Below are 23,237 nucleotides of genomic sequence, written 5' to 3'. Positions count from 1 at the left end.
TTGGAACTCTGGCAGGTCTGACATTTCAACTTCTCACAGACAGTTTGATTGAAGCATGAAATGCAGGTGACTGCTGTTGAGAGACTGATACCTTCCTCTTCATGCTCACTAGGTGGCAGACAAGTAGCGCGGCTGTACTGCAGGTGTGAAATACATCATATTTTTTCACAGGTGTTCGCATTATTTTGTCCTCCATCTGTATATTCTGTAATATGAATTTCCCTTTCTCCAGATATTCTTAAATATATACAATTTCAAAAATAATATGGTATCTACTATCTGATATTCAATAAATGTATTCTAGGGATAAGTTGCAGTTCTGTAAAGATTCCATACATTTGACTTTTCTACAAAAATAAACTGCACAAGTAATGGCTACCCCTTTTCATTCCTTTGAATTTTATTTCATTAGCAGCAAAACAATTATGAAGGCAATCAATATCACCTGTGCTCTTATTACAAGTCACTATCAATTGCAATTGTGGAATTATGGGGATTTTTGCAACCCCATTATATTTAACATTAATTATATTTAACCATTACATTTACCATTATATATTAACAACCCAAGCAGGTGCAGAAATAGAAAACTGAAATATGTTCTTTTGGTACTTTTTAATACTTTTTAAACCTTTCAGTTGTATGTTCATCAAATTTAACCAAATACTGAAGAAACACTTCCAAGTGTTTATGTTACACATAAGTAACACCAGAAAACACACATGCAGCCACCTCCTCTGCCAGAATTCAAATCCAAGCCAAGCAATCAGGATTTAGCAGTCTTAATGATCTCTGCAGGTGATACCAAATGCAAATAATAGTAGACTTTTCTTCCTAAGGCATTTCTTAGCATATTTTTTTAACTGCAGGTTTTTCTCTTTTTCCAAATATTATTCTGAAAATACTCTCAACTTCCCACAATGCTTTCAGATAATGTTGCATTGTTGTATGGTATACAATCAATTAGAACTGTTCATTTCAAAATGGTTATTACTTTTCATCTGCAACATGATCTATTTTTCATACAAGAAGAATTATAAGAGTATGATTTATTTTATATTTGAAATCCTCATGACAAATTTGATAAGTCATTGCTTAATTCCTTGTGGTACGCAAGCACTTATTTATGAGCCAAGAATAACTTGCAACACATGGACCACTTGCAACACAATGAGTAGAGTGTTATTCATATAGTTAAACTATCTAAAAGTAGTTTCACTACGTGAATAACACTCTACTCATTTTCACAATGATTTATGCTAATGCTGCATTTTTGCAGCATTAAATAAATTGATAAAAATTATTAATAAGTAATCCAAAACAGTTTACAAGAACATGTCTGTTTCATAGAAAACAGCCACAATATTATAGCTTCTAAAAGTTATTTTGTGTTTAGTGTTGTCTGCGAAAAATGTTTTTAATTATTTTTATGAATTAACCAATTTTAAAAATATAAGAAAATATTCCTATTAACAAATACAGCCTGCAGTTTTTTCCAGCATATATTGAGCTGTATTTTATCAATTTATAAAAAATTTATATGAAATACAACAGAAGATTTTTTTTTAGTAACTATAGCAAATCATCATAGAATAGCTTAAAATATATTCATTGTGAAAGAAAATAATATTCATTATCATATAATGACATCTGGAAGTTTATAATGTATACAATTTTTTTTTTTTTTTTTTTTTTTTTTTTTTTTTTTTTTTGTGTGTGTGTGTGTGTGTGTGTGGTGCTATAAGCAAAACTTGGCTCAATGCTCTTCTAAACTACTCTCAAACAGAGGTATTCATGCTTGATGGACAAAAGAAGCATATTTTTCTAATATGTGGCACTTAAAATCAGAAAGATACTAACTTTTGTAATATGTATCTCTATTTCACATATCTTCTATAATTTTGACACTAAACACTAAACACTTTCTCAAGCCTTGGACAGTCTAATACTATGCTATCACAAATAAGTTTCACCTGTGATATTTTAAGAATAAGGACTGAGCTTTGGGGGAAAAAAATGGCACAGCAGACCAGGTTTCCTAAATAACTTTTCAAGTTAAAACTAATACTGGTCACAATATCTGAAATTTAAATAAATTTATACCTAAAACTTCACAACATTGACAAAACAAACTTAAATTTTTGTAAAAATATATATATATATATATATATATATATAAAACTTTTCAGCATTCCACTAAACATTTGTGTTCTTATTGAGTCTATAAATTTTTATGCAGCAGTCAGGAATGCACAGCGAAGCCAAACAAACTGAAATTTTATGCAAGTTTAATAACCTAGGCAAAATTTTGTAAATTTAATGGGATCTAGGAAAATTTTATATAAGTTTAATGATGACATCTCATGCTACATATTTATCTACTTGACTAAAATATTTTAACTAATGCAGGATCATTCAATTATGTTTTGTACAAAAATTACAAAACAACTCATGTTAAGCATTGTTCTATATATCAGAAAAATTTACTAGTCATGCAGCTATAGAAATAGAGAAATTTAATATTTTTTAAAGTTTCATTTTTAAAATTCTGTAATGCTTTGTGAATTGTGTAGATGTAAAATATGAATTTTGATTGACATATAACTGTAATTGCACTTACGTTATTGCTATAGCAGAAATGTATCAATGGACTATCTGCGTCCAAGTAGATAATATGACCATTGAATACAGGTAGTTTTCCAAATTTCAGTTCCCAGTAAATGGGCAGGTTGCATGGGATTTTTATGGCTTTCCCCATGTATAACAAAAACTGTGCACGTTTCTATTTGAAAGTCCCATATTAGTCCTCTTAACAGTCATTATACGGATTGCTATATTGCTATATGTATATTAACCAAACTTTGAACTAATTCAGTGTTTCACATAGTAAGTTCAAACATTGATAAACCATACAGATTTCTGATAACTTAAAATGTATATACAAAGGAGGAAACAATTAAATTATGAAAAAAATATGACTGTTCCTTTCAGTAAAAATAAGTACTTTACTGGCATTAAATTGAACACAAACATTGCTTCACATGCTGCAGAAATAATGTACATGCTTTTTTCACATTCAGTTAGGAATGATGTTTGGATTCATTTCTGCTACTGATGATTATGTATCGAGCATTCTGCTTCACACTGATCTAGACCTATGCTAAAGTAAGTAAAAAATCTCTATTTATGAAACATATATAACATGCTATTCATATCCTTTTTATACTTACTATGGTTCTATTAAAATAACTTTACAAAACCTAAAATGAATATGGGTTACAAATTTCTCATACAATCAGTGATAAGTATTCATGACAGGTCTCTTATTTGCATTTTACTTCTGAAATCTGACTAACAGCAATATGTAAAGAAGTTAAGAATTTTCTGGACCTTACACTAATTTATTACTAGAATTCTTTAAAATACACGACAAGGTACTTCATGGAATGATTAAAGAATCCTGATCATCTCAGTTTGCATTTAATTAAGATAAAATAAATTTTAACAAAAAATATAAAACAAATTTGGAGAAATTAGCTAATTATATTAGCATCCTCACACAAATCACACCTATTGGATTAGTTCAACAGAAATCATATTAGCATTCTCGCACAAATCACACCTATTAGATTAGTCCAACAGGATAGTGAATGCACAATCAAAATTAATCACAAACAAAAACTGTAAAACATTTCTCTTAGACTTTACAAATAAATTTCTAAACTATTCAGAAATAAGTTATTTATATATGAAATTACAATTATCTTAGAAATTCTGCAGTTAAATTTTATCTCAAAACACCAGCTAATGTGACTGAGATTATTTACTTTTTGTCAAACATATGAAGAATAAGTTAGATTGACCAAATTTTACTTTAAAGGCCTCAGGTAATGAGACTGAATATAATTAGCTTAATTATTTAGACTGTTAAAGTATATGAAATCATTAACAAAGTTAACAGCATTTAGCATATTTAGCTAATAATTACACATGAATATACAAAATACTTGCATAAAATCCCTTTACTTTTATGGAATATACATAATTTTTTAAATCATAAGCACTTTAATAATTTACGCAGATTATTATACATCTTCTGTTTTACACTAAAGAATTTTGAATGTCAAACCTATTTAAAATGAATGACTTTAAGCAAATTTTATTAATCGTACTCAGTTAAACATCAATTTTAAAAGTCATCTTAGCATTTTTTCAAATCTGTGTGATTTAAAATAAGTCTACTAAGTGTAACAGAAGGAAAACACTCACATTTGGAAATTAAGGCCTTCTCTTCAATAAAATATGCACATGAAAATTATATTTTTCTAGTTTAACTACTTGTGCTATGATTATTCACATATATATATAACAACTGAACAATGTTCCTCAAGAACAGAATTTTTACATTTTAAACAGTCATATTAGTTTTTTGCATTACACAAAAGTATTGAAAATTGCTTAATAATAGATCAAATTCTACACTCAGAATCTGCTCTGATTGATTTCCATTTCAGAAATATAATACATTATATTTACGAGTAAAAAGTAATCTTAATTTGTAAAACAAGAGTTAATTCCAAGCAAGAGGCACTGATGTAAACCAGCATGCTGTAAAATGATTCTTAGTGACACATAGCTGTCTGCTGCTCCTTCAAATTTTAGACAGCAATGAGAATAGAAATATGGATGCCTCATGACTGCACCATTCACTGACAAAGTACCCTAGTGTGTTTTCTCTTGATACAGAAAGTGGTAATCCATCACCATATGATGGCTCAATATGCAGGAAACACCATGAATGAATTAAAAAGTTTTATGCTGTAAACCAAGAACTTGGTGTTGACCACTAGCGCCTATAATTGAGTAAATGACAGACTGAGAATAGTTGGCTAAAGAATAGATGCATTTGCAATGTATTGAGAAACTCATTTACATTTTTGTGCATAATGCCATAAATAAAAGCTGTTCATGGGACTGGGGGAACATAAGAATGGTGAGATGCTGCGATATACGAGTTCTCAGCTACATAAATAGTAGAAGTAGAAAACAAAGTAAGATTTTGATTTCAATGGAACTTTACTTCTACTTAAGTTACAATTAGAATAAAATGTAAGCCACCCCAATCAGTATAAGGATTAGCAGAGTCAATTGCCATATTACTAGGCCTGGGTTCATATCCCCAGAGAAATGCATGGTTGTTTGTAACTGTTTTAACTTCTTCCTTGGTGATGTAACATTCATTCTTTTTGGTGTACCCTTGGCAGTGTGCTTGGTGACGAGCCGGCTAAATGACCAATGGTTTCAGCCATTTCAATGAAAGCAAGTGTCGCACTATTCCCTAAACAACTGAGTGTCACACGATTATATTTTAGGAAAAGGAGTAATCCTTCTTCAATCTTGAATTTGTATAATTAATGAACAGATAAAACGATTTAACTGGAAAGAACATGTAAAATTAACAAAATTCAATACTACACACAGACATTTATGAAGCAAATGTAGATGTTGTTATCAGAGGAAAAAAAAAAAAAAAAGTTTTTAGAACTGGCTGAATACTTAAAAATCAACTATCAATTTGCACAAAACATTTTTGAAAGATGACTTAGAATACCATGAACTTTGTATAACACTTTGTATAAAATGGGGAATAACCGACCTGCATAAGCATGAGCACAGGAGTTTTATGCTGAAAGCCAAGAGTTCCTGCTACCCTCTAATGACTATAATTGAATAACTGAGAGACAGAGACTAGATCGTGGTTTCATTAGCTATTCCTCGAATATTACAAAGAAAATTCTAGCATCTTGAAAAAAAATAAGTATATACAATGAAATTTAGGTACACCTTTCAAAACTAAAGTGCAAGGTGCAAAGCAGGGAATGCAAACATCCATCATCATCAACAGAGAAGAAAATCAAACTACAGCCCTCTGACAACAAAATCATAATAATGTTATTTGGATATGATGAGATTCTGAGCTATTCTGATATATTTCCAAGCAGATGACCAGATAGCAAACAGCACAAAATACTCTGCTCACAGTGAGACAAACTAAAACCTGCAATTTGTAGCAAAAGAATGCTCTTCTAAAATAGTCTTACAATTCCATGACAATGTACAACCCTATACAGATTTAGCAACAATACAAACTGCACAGCAGCTAGAATTTGAACATTTTCTCTATGCCTTTTACAGCCGTGATCTGTTTTCATGTGATTATCACATTCTTTGGCTTACTGAAGAAAGTACTACACATTTACAAGTTCCACTCTAGTCACAAGAAGAAATAAGAAAAATTTGCTTTGGGAACAGAAGAAAAGCTTTTCTTCTCTGAAAGATAAAAAACACCAGTGGAACAATACAAGTCTCTGTAGAAGAACAATGCTGTTAATCTTGCAATATTCAATGTGAAGTGACTTAAAGGTTTTATATGGAATTTCCCTTTATTTTTTTAATCACCCTGGAATTTGTCAGAACAAGATAGAATAAAGCCATAAACTTATTTAAAGTTCATTGTCAGAATTGGCTCAGACTTCCTTCTGTATGGTCTTTCATCCATGAAAGCTTTCTCCAAAAGATCACAAATACAGTGTCTATGATAGAAAATTAACCAGAGGACATGCATCAATAAAACAATTCCGAGATATACTAAAATTTAGATAATTTATTTACTTATCTTTAACCTTTACTTATACGTATGAATAAAATCCAGAAACATTATCACCTAGACAAAGCACTTTATTCCAAGTTTAAAAATAACATCCATCATATAAGCCATTCAGAAAATGCAAAAGTGGATAATCTTTCCTGCTTAACCACTTAACTGTTTTGCCTGAACACCATTTGGGCGCAACGAAAACGGACTTTTTTTTATTTTCCTACACCAAACCACTGATTTTCCTAGATTTTTCCTATTTTTTTACTTTGAAGTGTTTCTAATAGATGTCTCTAGTAGTTCAGGAGAGACTAGATTGTAAAATCAGTTCAAGGATAGGTTTTACCAGTTTTCGTTAGGTGAAGAAATCCAATGAGTTTGCTTGCACGTGTTCAGTGTATTAGGCTTAGTGAATAGTATTTCTTCCTAGTTTTGGCATGAAATAAAAGAATGATGGGTGACAGTATATGGCTCATAACAAAGCCTAATTCTGATATTGGACCAGATAGCGAATTTCAATTTTCTATAAATGATTCTGGTAGTCCTTGAAAGTTCTTTACCGGAATTCTTTAGCGATGAAGAAACGGAAAGTTCAGATGATCTAATTCAGGTTTGGAACTTTTGTAAAATGGATACTAGTAATCCTCCTCCACTACCTCCGTGATTTCCTTTCTAAGCGAATTCACTCCTATCACATTTATCTCCTATAAAGTGTCCTTTCAAGTTCTGTAGTTTTGTCAGAAAAAAGACAAATTCAAGTAAAAATACCTTAATTTAGCCATAATTGAAAATTACCTTAAATTAATAAATGCAATACTTGTAACAGTTTTGACTGCTGATTTGAATTCATGTAATCGATTAGAATACAAAATTATTTATAAAAATATGCTTATTTTTTGTCACAATATAGCAGGAAAATGAAACGTCAAGTGGTACATAATAACAAAAATGGAGTCCATATACTAGATTATGAAATTGCTGGGGCTCAAGAATTAGACCTTGAAATGGAGACATTGCTCAGACAGCTCAATGACTTACAACTTAACATAAATCTACCAAATCCAAATGTTACTTTAGACTGTAAAATTTCATAAGGACCATACATTATTGATTTTTGATGAACTGCATAAAGTTTTGCAACATAGATCACTACATTTTTTCTAGACCAACTGGACTTTTCTTAAAAAATGATTATAACAATTGTGCTAAAATTTGCATCTCTCATCAGAATTTAAAAATCATTAAACACACTGAAATGCCATTTGATTTTCCCCCTCCGATTTTTTTTTTTTTTTTTTTCAAATGGCTGAATGCTTGCTCCTCAAGCATGTGACAGAAATGGCCAAAATCATTGTTCATTTTGTCATAAAATAGCCAACAACATTACCCAGGGTTTACAACAAGGGGTAGACGATACTCCTGAATAAACCAAAAGGTTTGATCATATTTGCCTTAATATTATAGGTCACTCTTACAATTTACTAAGAAGTTTAGTTTTATTGACTGAATGACCATTTCAAGAGATGGAAAAAGATCATTCCATTGGAGGATATACATACAAACACCTTTGTAAAATTACCTTATGATGGCTGGATCATTTACGCATTTTATTCCACATCATTGTGGACCAGGATAGACAGTTTGAAGTTCACTTACTCATTTTTCCTCTTGGGAATTAAACATTCTTCACCATACCACTGTCTAACTAGCAGATTCATTGAAGAATTTTACCATCTATTTAAAATGGCCTTAACACTGGACAAATATATCCTATCATATTTTTCAATATTGACATGCTTTTTCATCCCACACCCCTCTGGTACGTCTTCAAAACAATTCAAGGCAAGCTTATTTTAAGCTGACTGCCAGCCAAATTCACTCTTCATTCACTTGCATCGAATGAATGCATACATATTTGTATGAAATGACATGGGTCTTCAGACCACTGCTACTTCTGTATGATGGATCTTTTAAGATATTCAGAACTTGCTTACATAGATTGATTTCGGAATGAAGAGACAGAAACCTACTGCTTCTGTATGTAAACTGAAAACTGCATTTCTTGCACAGGATTCTGGACCTGCTCCTTCCACCAAAAGATATTAATTTACTGCTCATATTCAGAAAGAACAATATGTTTTTCAAATTGTTTCAGGCCAAAGAAAGGCAGTAACAGTACTTGGTGGCTTGAAAACACAAAAAAATATCTTCTTATGAAAGATATCTCATGATGTAGAGATAATAGTCCATCAAAAACAAGCATAGTTTGCAAAAACTGAGAACTCATTTGCACCTTTCTTAAAATGGCATTTTATTAGTCTCTCAACTGTATGTAGTACAATGAAAATATATGCAAAATAATATTACATACAGTAACTCTTTTAAATATTAAAATGGTAAAACCAGAAGCTTTACATAAAAATAAGCACACATATGTTGGGTAATTTCTTGACACATTTCTTTATCCTTTAAATAGTAAAGATTTTGAGCAATAAATTTTAGCAATTATTTATGATAAATGTTATGATGATAACTTCTTGCAGTGAAAAAGGAATTCTTCCAGAATGTTTATATTTTAAAACTTTGAAAAAAATTTTAGAATATTTAATAAATATTTAAAGCGAGAAACAATTTAGAAATATCACACTATTTAGGAAATAAAAATACTTTAAAAAATTTTCATTACAATTAATCATTAGCTTTACTTTTCTTAATACCTTCATCAACGTTATTGAAAAAATTTCCACCAAGCATTCTTATTAAATACACTTTAAATTACAAATGTACCAGAACTACAGCAGGCAAAATAGGTGAATTACATTACCAAAATAGGAGTGCTAGCACTTACGTAAACTTATCACAAAATTTAGAACTAAATTCAGATTACTGAAGCTGAAACATACTTAACTTACAATACCTGAAAAACAGCACCTTCAAAAGTATATTACCTTACATTTACTTTCAGAGGACATGCATGACCTTGAACTTAAGTGTATGTTCTGCTGTAAAGTAATTTGAGCATCTGACATAACATAATAATTATGCAAAATATGTAATTATGTCCTGAACCACAATGGCTACAATATCTTACAATGTTATTTGATGTATCTCCTAATGAATATGCGGGTACATGAGACAATACCAAGTGACCTCTTCATAGAATGATGATGTCTCCATCGCCCATTGATTATAAACTGTTAATGAAATACACCAAAATAGTAACCTTATTGAAAAGCTCTTGCAAATTGCTGCTCTCTTGCTATCAAAAAGCTGGTTTTTGTCCATCATGAGAAGAGGTCTGTGTATGGTTGCCACATTAGAACAATTCATCAAAAAAGGGCTCTTTGTGTCATTTAAGGTTATGTTATTTGAACACAACCAAAGCACATGAAGGCTTTGTGCTGAAAGGGTAAGATGCCTTTGTGGAGGACTTTTTAGGGGATACTACCTCATATTCATATTACATATGAAGAAACCAACAGAAGCAGCCATACAGCCAGCTCATTCCCCTGAGTTCAACCCTAGGTCAAACTAAAATGGTCACCTGGATCAAACTCCAGGTCACTATTCAGCAGTTTAACAACTCACCCACTGGTGAAAGCCCCTTGGCACCATTTAAATAATGGAAGCTGTGACAATAAGTACTAATTATATTTATCATAAAAACAGTCAAAACATAAAATACTAGCATCAAGTACTCTGAATAAATAATAATTTAGTACAAGCAAAATTTTTATTTTTGATGTAAGCTTGTGAATTGCAAAAATACAGAGGAAGAAGATGAAGATCTATTAAACCTTTTAATGTTACATAAGTAGATATTTTTTAGAATGTTAATAATGTGCACTTTCAGTGAAATTTTAAATATATTTTGTTCAAAATAAATTTTTTAATTGCAATGATTATAATTAATTACATAATTTACTTGTGTGCTACACCAGCTTTGCTATTTTAAATATTTTTATATGTCACCTATTGCAGTAAAAGCTTAACTTGGGAAATGACGAATTTCAGATATGCAAAAATTTCAAACAATTCAGCATATAAAAAGAGTAATTCATGACAGAAAAACCAGATGAATGGAATAAAAAATTTCTAATCTAAAATTACAAATAGTTACTTTATTTGTTATTAACTGGAACATTAAATGCCTACATATACATTATGTCAAACTTTGAAAGAAAAAAGGGTATTCCAGACATGAAGGAAGTATGACCATATTTCGAAAAACATTCTGTAACCATATTAGGAAATTACATTGACCATGAAAACTGGTGGACATCTCACCAAAATTGCACCAGTTATATCAGGAGAAATTTGAAGATACAGATCACTTTTTATTTAGTTAATCAACATATACAAGTTATGGACATAATATATAAAAACTTAAATCACTTGTCATAATTTTTAATGTTGAAGAGCCAACACTCATCCATTTTCATATAAGTTGCACTTTTCTTGGTGGCAAGATCCCCAAAAATTTAATACTCTTACTGCATGCTGCTACGTGGAAGGCAAGTCAAAAATTTTTATCAGTTTTTCAAAATGCTACAGAAAAACAGATAACACCTGTTAATTCATATTGTATTTTACAAAAATTAAATCGACTTATCAAGAACTAATCCGGTTTATAAAAAGCCAAAGTGTTACATTGTATTTATAACATTAATGATGCTAACTTGCACTGTCTGGTGGTAGTTTTTATTTGATTCGAATCACAGTCCTATTTGTGCTTTATAACAGAGTTACATGTCACCTATTTGCTTTCATATTAAAAAAAAATTCTAAAATTTGAAAATATTCTGATTATTTGAGCTTTCCAGTAAGTTGTATACCAGATAGTCTGGCTTACACTGCAATTATAAATTTGATTTGTGGAAAAATACAATAACAAAATTTTTTAATGAAAATTTTATATCATTTTTTGTGTTATTACCCTAGAAATATTTTTCATTATTATATTTTCTCCAAAAATAAGATAACTTTAACAGAATTAATATTACCAAGGAAAAACCTTGATATCGCCTGCTAGATTTAAACTGCAGACATCTATCTGAAGCATTGTGCATTGTAAGTATGGTTATCAGTACTTGAAGCAAATGCAGGAAATGAAATAAAATGTTGCTTAACATTTTTAGTTTTTCACACTTATTTAGGAAGAATGCACACTAGGTGTCTGAAAAGGCATTCACTTTAGTACTTCTATAATTATGTAAAGCTTGAGAGAAATCAGTTAATCCTATGTCAAGTACTCCATTGCGAGTATTAATTTCCTTTTATTTATAAAATCATATTTGATATGCCTATCTATATCACTATCAGAGGCAAGAAAATAAATAACAATTTAAGAAGTATTAAGCATATCGTACTTAATTTAGCTGTCTTGCAAGGTAATCAATAATAAACGATTTAATTTTCTAAGTATTCCTCTTTTTTAATTTAAACAAAAACAGTACCACTAGTAAGACTGATTTATAATGGAACAAGTCAAATATGCAGGTTTTGATTACCTAATATAGTACACACGAACAAAATTTAAAGAAACAGTACTCACTGAATCAAACTTATTGACTTTAAAATGCCATGAACCTCCTTTCCGATTAGCTTCATCTTCCCACAATGGCCTTCGCTCCCCTCGCATAAGATGATAACTGTACTTTTTCTGAAGTTCTTGAACATCAGGAATGTTGTTATATACACTCCAAAAGGTCTACAAAATAAAACGTCATAAATAATAAATACTGAAAGACTTTTCTTAATTTCTATTCAAAGTACTAGAGCAAGAATTTTTAAATTTTTGTTTAAAAATGAAACTAGAAAGAATTTGCTTTGTGCAACAAGAAACATTTAACACAACATTACTTAAAAAGGCAAAGATTCAGTACTGACATTACATGCAACCAGGCTACATTATCCATTAAGCAAAATACGCACATTCTGTTATTGCATTACGGAAAGGGGCACCACAAAAAAGTCATTAGGAACTCGAGAAAAGGGAACACCACAAAAAATGTCAATTGTACTGGAAAATCGCATAGCTGAAACAAGACCAAGAGAATGGGCAAAAAAAACAGCCATAAAGTACGTGGGGGTCCCAAAATCTTTTAAGTGTTAAGGCCTCTAAATGTCTTAATCTGGCCCAGTACGCAACCTATGATATATCATTCTTAAGTATTAAACCTAGAAATTAAAACACGTTTATCTCTAATTCACCATACACTCCACTGATATTCTTTCACTTCTTCAAAAATTTTCCTTTAACAGTTGCAACTTATTCTTTTAAATTTAAACTTCTTCTCAATGTTCAATAATTGTGCAAGCACTACAACTACCTACAATTAACATCAAGGGAGAAAAAAAAAATTGACTTTTTTTTTTTTCATAGCTACAAATTTGTGATAATTCTGATATATTCTTGCTTAACTCAAAAATTTATAATCCACTTGCTAAAATGCGGTTTATTTTTTTACTTTCATTCTATAAGTTTTGTCAGCAACAACTATTTCTGAATACATAAATAGTAATCTGATAATTTAATCTAATAGTTCATTTGTTTGAGTTTTCAGTTTTCATTCATGAACCAAAAATGTCATTTAATTTTACCCTTTTTTCTGAAAAAACAGTGCATTTTATCCCGTAATTCAGTGTCTTAACAATACCAAAATGAGTCTCAACAAATATCATAATGAAACTGAAAAGTTTAAATATTTTAAGTTGGTTGATTGGTTGGTTGATTTTTAATGGCACAAAACCTTGAGAGTTATTATGCACCAGACAAATGGTGAATAGAATTCAAGATACACAAAAACACTGTATCAAATGAATTGATGAAATGAAACTGAAATGCTGATGAAGGCATGAAGAAATGACTTTGAGAAATGCTCTAGCAACAGGTTGAGCTGGATAAAAGGAAAATAACTTCAAATCACGTGGTAAAAAGTGATGTCTTTTAAAAATCTTATGAGGTTGATGTGGGGGTTTCTTCCAATGAGATCTATTAAATTAACATCCGTTGATTTAAAATGTTGAATATTTTAAGAAAAATTTCAAAAACCAGCAGTATTCTGACAAAGTATATTGCTATTCAATGTTTTGCACAATCAAACCAAATGATATTGTTGATCATTGATATTTTATTGATATGCCATACATATATTTTTATTAATACTTAGCATTGTGAATAGGCAACAATGTTTAATTTCCCAATGAGTGCTGTGTGAAACCAAAAATGACACTGTCTGCATCTCTGTATGAGTAATGTAATGCTTTTATTGTTAAAAAGCAGTTCTTTTCCTTCATTTTTAAGTATAATTGAACATATTTATATTTAGTTTTTTTGTCCAACAACATACTAAGTATAAAAACACTTTCTTCACAAATTTACAAGCAACACACTACTTACAATAACATTTTACTTTTTAATTTCTTCACTCAACAATCATGAAATAAGTCTACCTGATGTTTTTCAAGTTTTCTTACAAAATCTTAAGAATTAATGAAACTAAATTAAAATCAATATGATATTTAAATTTCAACACCCCCCCCCAAATGCAATAAATGTTTTCAAGTATAATAGTTCAATACTATCCTAGTTAGGGGATTGTACCAACTAACAAAGAATTTTTTCCTTTTAATAATCTATTTTAAATATATAATTTAGATAGTTGCATATTTCAAGAGTTCTTGTAATATGAAATTTGCATTAAGCATTTTTTTAATCAACAGCGGATGTTGTAATTTATTGAACCATTGTGTCGTTTTTTTAACTGGTGTATGATTTTCAGCACTTGTAATACCATTACACAAGCTCTCCCAGATACATTATATTCAAAATAAACAAAACTGAAATATAGAATTCTGAAATGAAGAAATTTTACCACCTTTAAAATTTTCTCAACTGGCAGAAATCCATTATCTGCACCATCATCAATATTATGAAAAACAGGAACAAAACAGAAATCAGAAACAGATTTTATTTACCACACCACTTTAGTGTGAGCTTCATAAGTATAAGCAAGGCTACACAAGCATTTTAAGAATTAACACCCATTTTATTAATTTACATGTGTTTTTTACTACATTTCAGAAATTCAGATTCTGCATTCTAATAATTATCAGTAAATTACTTTTGCTAATGCAAGTTATAAAAGTTGTTGCATCAAATAAAATATTCATCCTTATTATTTACAACGTAAAAATATAACATGCAGACTATGGAACTTTTATTGAATGTCAAACTAGTGTGAAATTCAAGAGAAATACGAGAAAAATGTAGGGTTCTTATGGGTCATTCCAAACTATAAGTTACAAAAGACACCAAAAATGCTGGTAACTTGCAAACAAATATGTGCCTCTCTGTGCAATGTCTTTTAACCTTCAGTGTGTAGCAAAATTATAATAAACTGTTTTCATTAAGATCTTAATAACACAGCCAATAATATATGAACTAAGCAAGACTACAGAGAAGATGAGAGACCAGGTGCAACAAACAATTTATCTTGCCTAATAGACTTTTTTCTAACCCCCACCTCATCCTTGTACAGATGGAGGACAAAATAATGAGAACACCTGTGAAAAAGTATGATGTATTTCACACCTGCAGTCCAGCTGTGCCACCTGCAACAGAAGTCTACCACCTAGTGAGCATGAAGAGGAAGGTATCAGTCTCTCAACAGCAGTTACCTGCCTTGAATGCTTCGATCAAACTGTCTGTGAGAAAGTTGAAATGTCAGACCTATAAGAGTTCCTAAGGGGAATAATAGTTGGAGCGTGTTTAAGTGGGGCATCGGTTACGGAAACAGCAAACCTTGTGAGGTGTGCAAGGAGTAGGGTATCAGCCGTTATGACAGCATATATGAAAGAGGGTAAGACGACGTCTTCAAAGCACAGCAATAGCCGAAAATCAAAGCTGGCTGATAGGGATAGACAGGCCTTAAAGCGCATAGTAGCCCGAAAGCACAACAAATTGTTATCTGAGATAAAATCCGAAATGAACAGTCATCTCTAGGACACCATTTCAACAAAAACTGTCAAAAGGGACCTTCATGCTGCGAACATTTATGACAGAGTAGCAATTCGTAAACCCTTCAAGACAACAACTAATGCTTTCAAGAGATGCCAATGGTGCAGAGATCACAAAGGCTGGCTCCCACAGCAGTGGCAACAAGTAATATGGTCAGATGAATCGTCATTCGCCCTATTTCAGACGATCGGACATGTTTATGTCTGGAGAACGCCTAAAGAAGCATTTCATCCCGACTGCCTCTTGCTGACTCTGAAGCACGGGGGTGGTGCCATTATGGTATGGGGGTGAGATATCTTGGCCCGGTCTTGGGCCACTTGTTATTCTCCATAGGAGGATCACATCCAATCACTATCTAAGCATTCTAGGGGATCACGTCCATCCTTTTGTCCAGACTGTATTCCCTGGGTAGCGACTGCTTTTTCAAATCGACAACGTGCCTATCCACACTGCTAGGTGTATTCAAGAATGGTTCGAAGAGCATGACGATGCAATTGAACATCTCGTTTGGCCCCCTCAGTCTCCAGACTTGAATATTATTGAACATTTATGGGCATATTTGGAGTCCAAACTTCATTCCCGGTTTCCCCCTCCATTTGGACTTTCAGAATTAGAGACCACTCTGCAGGAGAAATGGCTTAATGTTCCTTTAAATATTGTCCATGACCTTTATGTATCTATCACACGTTGCATTCAATCTGTACTTCAGTCAAAGGGTGGTACAACCCCCTATTAATAAAGATTTTCCATTATTTCACAGGTGTTCGTATTATTTTGTCCTCCACCTGTACGTTAAAACTATATGAAAAGTGAGAGTAGCTAAGCATTATCTGTTTAAAAAGTGGAAAAAAGTATGCCCCCACTATTGTCATTGTTACTCCACAATAACTAATTCTGAGATCACAGCCAGAGTTAATTTAGTGCCTTCTATAGCTCTCACTTCTGGATACTCCACATATCAAATTTAGTCCAAGTTTTTAGAAAATAAGAACATAAATAAAATCGATTCATGCAATTAAATAGGATCACAGATTACCATCCACTATTTCAGATGTTTACATTCTATTACAAAGAAAGCAATATGACTATCAATTATGTTCAATATATTTATGCTCTCAGATACATTGATCATTTCGAATGAATACTCATCACGAAAAGTTTAACTGTATGCCCATATTATTGAAAATTATATGCACCCACTGATGAATCATGGTAGTTTATATATAAGATTATTTTCAACTTAAAATGCCTGTCTAAAGATCATGTCGGTCTAATATGCACAATGTGACATTTAAAAAGATATATTAAATTAGTTTGATTTATTCAATGACTTATAAGTTAACACATTTGTTTTCCCACAAAGCTACATATTTAAACTATTTTAATTGCATTTTTTAAAAATGGTTTGTATTATATTAAGCTCAAATATGAAGGTCATTTAGTATACAAAAGTTCTCTTCCCCCTTGTCCATTGAATAACAACTGTAAAAAAAAAAAATCTGGGGTGTACCTAACGAAATCCTTTGGCCTATTAAATATGGTGTCATCATACAAATGATTTTACCTATAATCAAGCCCATACATTTACTCGATTAATGTATTAGAAAATTAATATCAAACATCGTGTATCTTGAAACTAACTATCAATAATCGCATATATGATTACCTTTTTGTTTTAAATGCTTCAGAACAGCAAAAAAAAAAAATTAAATTTCATGGCTTATATTAAATTTACAAACTATGATTATTTACCTGAACTGTATCGACAGTATAGACTTTTTGAAGGCTAGCTTCATATTCAGCTGCAGAAGCTCCTCTTTCAGTCCTAATTAAATTTAAACAAAAATTAGTCAAAACACCTGAAAATATTTATTTGTTGTTAATGAAAAGTACTACACTAGTACAATAACTATTAAAAATGCTGGTTATAATTTAATTGGAAAGCATTAAATAAAATTCACAGCCAAAAATATAACCTTGATTTTTTCTTTTTAACTTATATTTATTATATGGATTATACAGGAAAACAAAATTCCAACTGTTATTGAGACAAGAGTTATAAAACAAGAGAATAAATAAACGATTCATTTAAAAAATTCCTGAAACATTTAAACTGTGTTTCATTACATAATAGATTTCAAAGTAAATAAAAAACACAATAATTCTAAAGCTATATTAGACCAAATAGAAATGTACTGAACTAAGATTAGGGTAACAGCTGTTCAGGGTTGGCTTGTTCAATCCTGGATTCCTAATTACATCCAGGGCTGCATTACAAATAGTAAAAAAAAAAAAAAAAAAAAAAAATCCAGGATTTAAAAAAAAAAAGAAGTTATAATTTACAGAAGAAAGGAGGAAAAAGTGTGAAACTTGTGTAATGCAGATATTTTATGATAAGAATTGGGTAATTTTTTAGATCTCAGTGGCTAATTTCATTAACATAACTTCACATCATCTATACAGTGAGCATAAAGTCTTCCCCTCATTAAAAATATTTTACAGAAAACAACCACGTGATAGAAATGTGAATTTTTACCATTGTGTGTCTTAATCATATTTTTCTTTTCCATAATGCAGTAGATAACATTACAATATTGGAAGCAAGGATAAGTAACAAAATGCTACCTATGAAAGAAAAAGCTAATTCTGTGGTAAAAAAAACTAAATCACCCATCAAGAATGATTAAGAATTTTCCAGGGATGCAATCCACCAGATGTTAATAGCATCAGGAACTGGTATGGGAAAATGCTTTAAAGAAGCTCATAGCACTGGTTGACAGCATTTGTGAATTGATGAATAAAAAGACAAGAGTCTTTGCCACACCAGTATGTGACACTGATAATTTGAAAGCTAGAAAAACAGATACTGTGCCAAGTGGTACAAAACAAATGTAGAAAAACCTGCAATGAGAAATAAAATACTAACTTTCACATTTCGCAAACTACAAAAGGGAAATGCTGAAATTTACTAATGTAGCAATACTCATTAAAAAAAAAATCAATTACTGCAGTAACCATTTCTAAAAAACAATTTTTGTCTTGTAATAATTTTTATGAAATTAAATTTTTATAATCAGATAAAGATTCTATGCTCTCTCTATATATCCTAACAACAAATCACTTAGAGCTGGAGCCTCAGTATTTCTCAATTCTGACAGAAGTGCATCCCAAATAATAAAAGCACCCGCATAAACATAAGCTTTCGTACTTTGCTCGGCAACTGAGTTGCAATGCGTTATCAATGGAACATTTTTTAGCAGTTAATAAAATTGATACTGGTACTGGATTCTGAATGTATGCCTCATTTTTCCTGCAAACAGAAAAATACTTGGGAAAACTTAGGAAGCTAAGAGGGTAAAGGAAACCAAGAGAAAATGTGATCCACTCAGAAAAAGGTATTTTTACAGGCTGCAATCATCTGATCAAGAACAAATGGTTAGAAGCCAAAATAAAGATAGTTTTATTTTATCCCAAAGAATGCTGTTTAAAATGCTTAGCTTATGTTTCATATTTTATTTTAGGGCCCACCAGCAGCCAAGCGATAAAATCGCTGAACACTGGTAGTTCGGTCTGAGGTTCGAATCCCACGAATGGGCTGGCTGCATGGGTGTGTGTAACGTGTATACGAGCCAGTTTCCCTTAGAAAGTCCTCCACGAAGGCATCCCTCCCCTTAGGCAGATAGCCCTAGTGTGATTTGCCGTATTCTCAATACACCTCAAATACACATTTTATTTTATAGTTACTTATTTATCATTTATTTATCATTACTTTTATTGCTTTAGATTTTATCTAATTTTAATAATTTTTTATTATCTTATTTACTTTTGTTCATTGTACCAGATGGCCTTCTAAAAAGTTCCAGCACTTCTAATTTTAGAAAGTAATCCTTCTAATTAGAACTGCTGAAGAACGTGATTTACTTTGCATTATTCTGAGTATTTTTGTTGATCAAGTTCTTTGCCTTTACTCCTTTATAGCAACTTTTTGTCACATTAACTTAAAAACCTTACAGATTTTTTATCACTGAAATTAATTTTCAATAAAGAATCCCAGATCAGTTTTCTTAAAATATGGTAACACTTACTATAATAATCACTTAAACCATTGTAATAATTAAAGAAAAAGTTATGTAAATAAAGTCCTAAAATATGATACTTGTCTTCATAACAGAAATAGTTACATTTTTAACATTTAAATATATTACAGTAAAAAATATAGTTTATAATGTGCTGATGCGTTTAAAATTAAAAAGATGCATGATAATTCAAAACTAGTGCACAACAAGCAGATAGTTAATTCCAACTGTTATCACCTTCTTCAATGACTGTAATGCCAATTTGTTTGTGATTAGAATTAAATTATGTAATTTCTTCTAAGCTACTTGCGCTTTACATGTATTTAGCTGACAATGATTTGCAATTTTCTGCCTCTTATTTTACATATTACTGCACACCTTCATCACATTCATTAATAACTTATGATACAAATTATATATAAAGAATACAATTACTATCAGTGAATTATCTCCTCCTCTAAATTCTGAAAATACAAATTACAGTAAAGATATAAATTATAGGAACAAAAAATCAATAAATAGTGAAAACTCAACATTTGACATTAAGCTCAATAAAAACAGAAGTTCAATCCATTTTAAAGAACAAAAATTATGTTGTGCAAGCCCCCTAACTATAATGAAATGCAAAGAATATCAGATGGAGGAAAAAAACAAATACTAAAACCTATTGAAGTGAAAAATATTCATAGGGTATGGTGAGCAAAAACACTTTGATAGTGATGAATAGACTTAAACTGTTAACTAAAATTAATGATTTGGGTGAATTCCTCCTCCTTCCAATGGCCAGCTCTAACTGCTTATATGCATTTGCCACTACTAAGACTGGAAGCAGTGGTCACTTCATTATGGAGGCACCTAATAGGTAGGCCACCATAGCCTCCTCTGAGAAGCAGAAAAATTGCATCCATGCCTTTTCTGGGATTCGAACCTCGGCCTTTGGTACAGCAGTTAGAGACACATTCTAGTGCGGGAAGCATTTGGATGAATGCAAAAAGTTTAATTTTCAATCCCTGCTCTACAACTATAAAGTGCAAGATACAACATGTAACTTGTCATGTTGAGCAAGTTAATCATAAAAGAATGTTTCATATTTCCCATGAATGAAATTTTAATATGTTAATAAGTATTATGTGCAGTATTTATTGCTTCTATGGGGTGAGGATCAAGAAGTAAACTATGAATTTGTTACATCTCTGACAAAGGATAAGAAGCATCGAAGACCATACAACAGACCACGATTCTAAGTATCAAATTGATTACATTCAACAAACTAATAAGTGCTCAAAAATTGGAATAACATAAAAATTACAAATGAGAGAAAAAGGATCACCAACAAGTTTAACTGCCATTCTTATACATCTGGCTAGAAAAATTAAAGCAGTTAAAAATTGCAAAATAGAGTAAGTGGTTTAACGAGCAAAACACGCTTCACATATTACTCATGACATGTCAGTAAAACTGCCATGTTTTCTTAGCAAAATAATTGTACATAACTAGTAGTAAAAGATTATAAAATTTTCTGAATTGAACTTAATAGGATCTTTCCATCAGGGTTACGATAATCTTAAGTAAATTACATTTCTTTGTGTTCATGTTTATTATTGGAAGGTATTACTATTTCAGTATTTTACAATACTTTGTGTTACATTACAGCATATAAATATATTTAATTATGCATTGCTTGCATTCAATATATACTTCAGATGCAAATCATTAGTAGCTATGGCATACATGACACTAGCAGCAAATAACGTAAAAAGTGATACAAAATATGAAACCTCAACGTCGGCCGAGTGGTAAAATTGCTGAACAGTAGTAGTTTCAACCAGGGTTCAATTCCTAGTCAATGGGCTGGCTTCACAGGCATTTTGGTGATTTTTGCCATGTGTAAAGTGCACAGGAGTTGGCTTCCCTCAGAAAGTCCACCATGAAGGCATCCCTCCTCCTTTGGCAGATAGCCCCAGTGTGCTTTGCCATAATCAATTAAACCAAAATGCAAAATATCAATTTGGCAACATTTATAAGCCTAAATACCAAATTTCATGTTGGCTTCAAGCAAATGTTCAGAAATATTTTTCTAACATTATTGACGGTAAAACTATCTAGTGACTACTGATTGAAGAGAAATTAAAAGTTAAAAAATTGATCTACATATAATCTGCCTTGAGAAAAAAAGAAAGTCTAAAGACATTTGTCTCCAAGTAAAGAAGAAATTAAAAAGTTAAAACCTGAAAGCTTCAAAAACAGCAATAAAATGAAAAATCTACCTTCAGAATCTCAGTTTAACCAAAATGTTTCATTGTCTAATCAAAACCGTTTGATAGCACTGTAAATAAAATCTCCATATAATTTTGAAATAAAAATTTCTATCCTAGGTTCCATTTAGTTAGTTACTACAAGGAACACCAATGATAATTTAATTTTATTTAAGTATCTGCAAAACATATGCAGTCTAGTATGTAACTTTTTTCTTTACTGTTTTTTAACCAACTATAAAATATAAGCAAAACTTAATAAAGTTCATATAAGATGACATATTTCCAACCAATATATAAAAAATAAAACCCAACCAATTCAAATAAACTTTAAAAATGTCCCAAAAATTAGATGAGGATTTGGATTTATTAGTTTATGGCAAAGCACACTACTGTAATATACTAAAAAAAAAAAAGGAATATCTTCATTAAAGTCTTTCTTGAGGAACCTGGCTCATATTCATATTACACAAGCAGAAAATTATGAAAATGCCAATGCAGCTAGCTTGCTCACTAGAATTTGAAATAAGGTCAAACTACAAGTGTTCAGAGGTCTTATCAGCTTGGCTACTGGTGAGCCTGCACTGGAATGAGTTGCAAATTTTGTACAGTAAATGGCATCAACTGAATAAACCTGTTTAATTTCAGATTGCAAATTTTGTATAGTAAATGGCATCAACTGAATAAAACTGTTTAATTTCAGATTGCAAATTTTGTACAGTAAATGGCATCAACTGAATAAAACTGTTTAATTTCGGATTCAATTATGATAGTTGTCACATGAAACAGCATACAATTCTTCCATACCACCTATCAGAATATCCTCCTCAAAAGACATCATAAACCAAGGCATATTACCAACATTAAATTTACCATCAATCAAGTTCAGATTTCATGTTAACCCTTCAGCAAATGTATTGATACGTGTTGAGTAAATTAGACTGAAATTCATTAGGATTCACAAATCTCATATATGATTTAAAAAAAAAAAAAGTAAGGTAATGCACTGATGGCAAGTGGGACAAGTGTAAAGCATAACAGTGATGTATGCTCATTATTTCAGTAGAAAGTACAGGCTGTCCGAAAAGTCTTTCCCTGATTACATAAATTGATAACTCAGGCTAGAAGTAAGATACAAATATGAAACTTGTGTCGAATTGTTTACAAACTATTCAAGTTTTTTTCTGTTTTAGGTTCGCAGTACGTAAGTAGTGGATGAGGTGCAGTGC

The 23,237-nt window shown here is 31.0% G+C and overlaps 1 protein-coding gene across 1 annotated transcript in view; it reads right to left on the bottom strand.

Moving 5' to 3' along the window:
- LOC118193926 (eukaryotic translation initiation factor 4E type 3-like) overlaps positions 1-23,237 on the bottom strand; it is a 77,258-nt gene that overhangs the window by 34,034 nt on the left and 19,987 nt on the right. The window contains exons 2-3 of the mRNA XM_035365087.2: positions 17,430-17,502; positions 12,210-12,365 (exon numbers count right to left, since the gene is read on the bottom strand). Of these exons, the coding sequence (XP_035220978.1) occupies positions 12,210-12,365; positions 17,430-17,502 (229 nt within the window). The remainder of the gene's footprint in view (positions 1-12,209; positions 12,366-17,429; positions 17,503-23,237) is intronic.

Source organism: Stegodyphus dumicola, chromosome X1, assembly GCF_044657685.1.
Source record: "Stegodyphus dumicola isolate Sdum_Otavi_A_Nest chromosome X1, ASM4465768v1".
NCBI classification, from domain to species: Eukaryota; Metazoa; Arthropoda; class Arachnida; order Araneae; family Eresidae; genus Stegodyphus; species Stegodyphus dumicola.
Note: the sequence above shows the minus strand (reverse complement) of the source record. Positions and strands in the feature narration are given on the sequence as shown.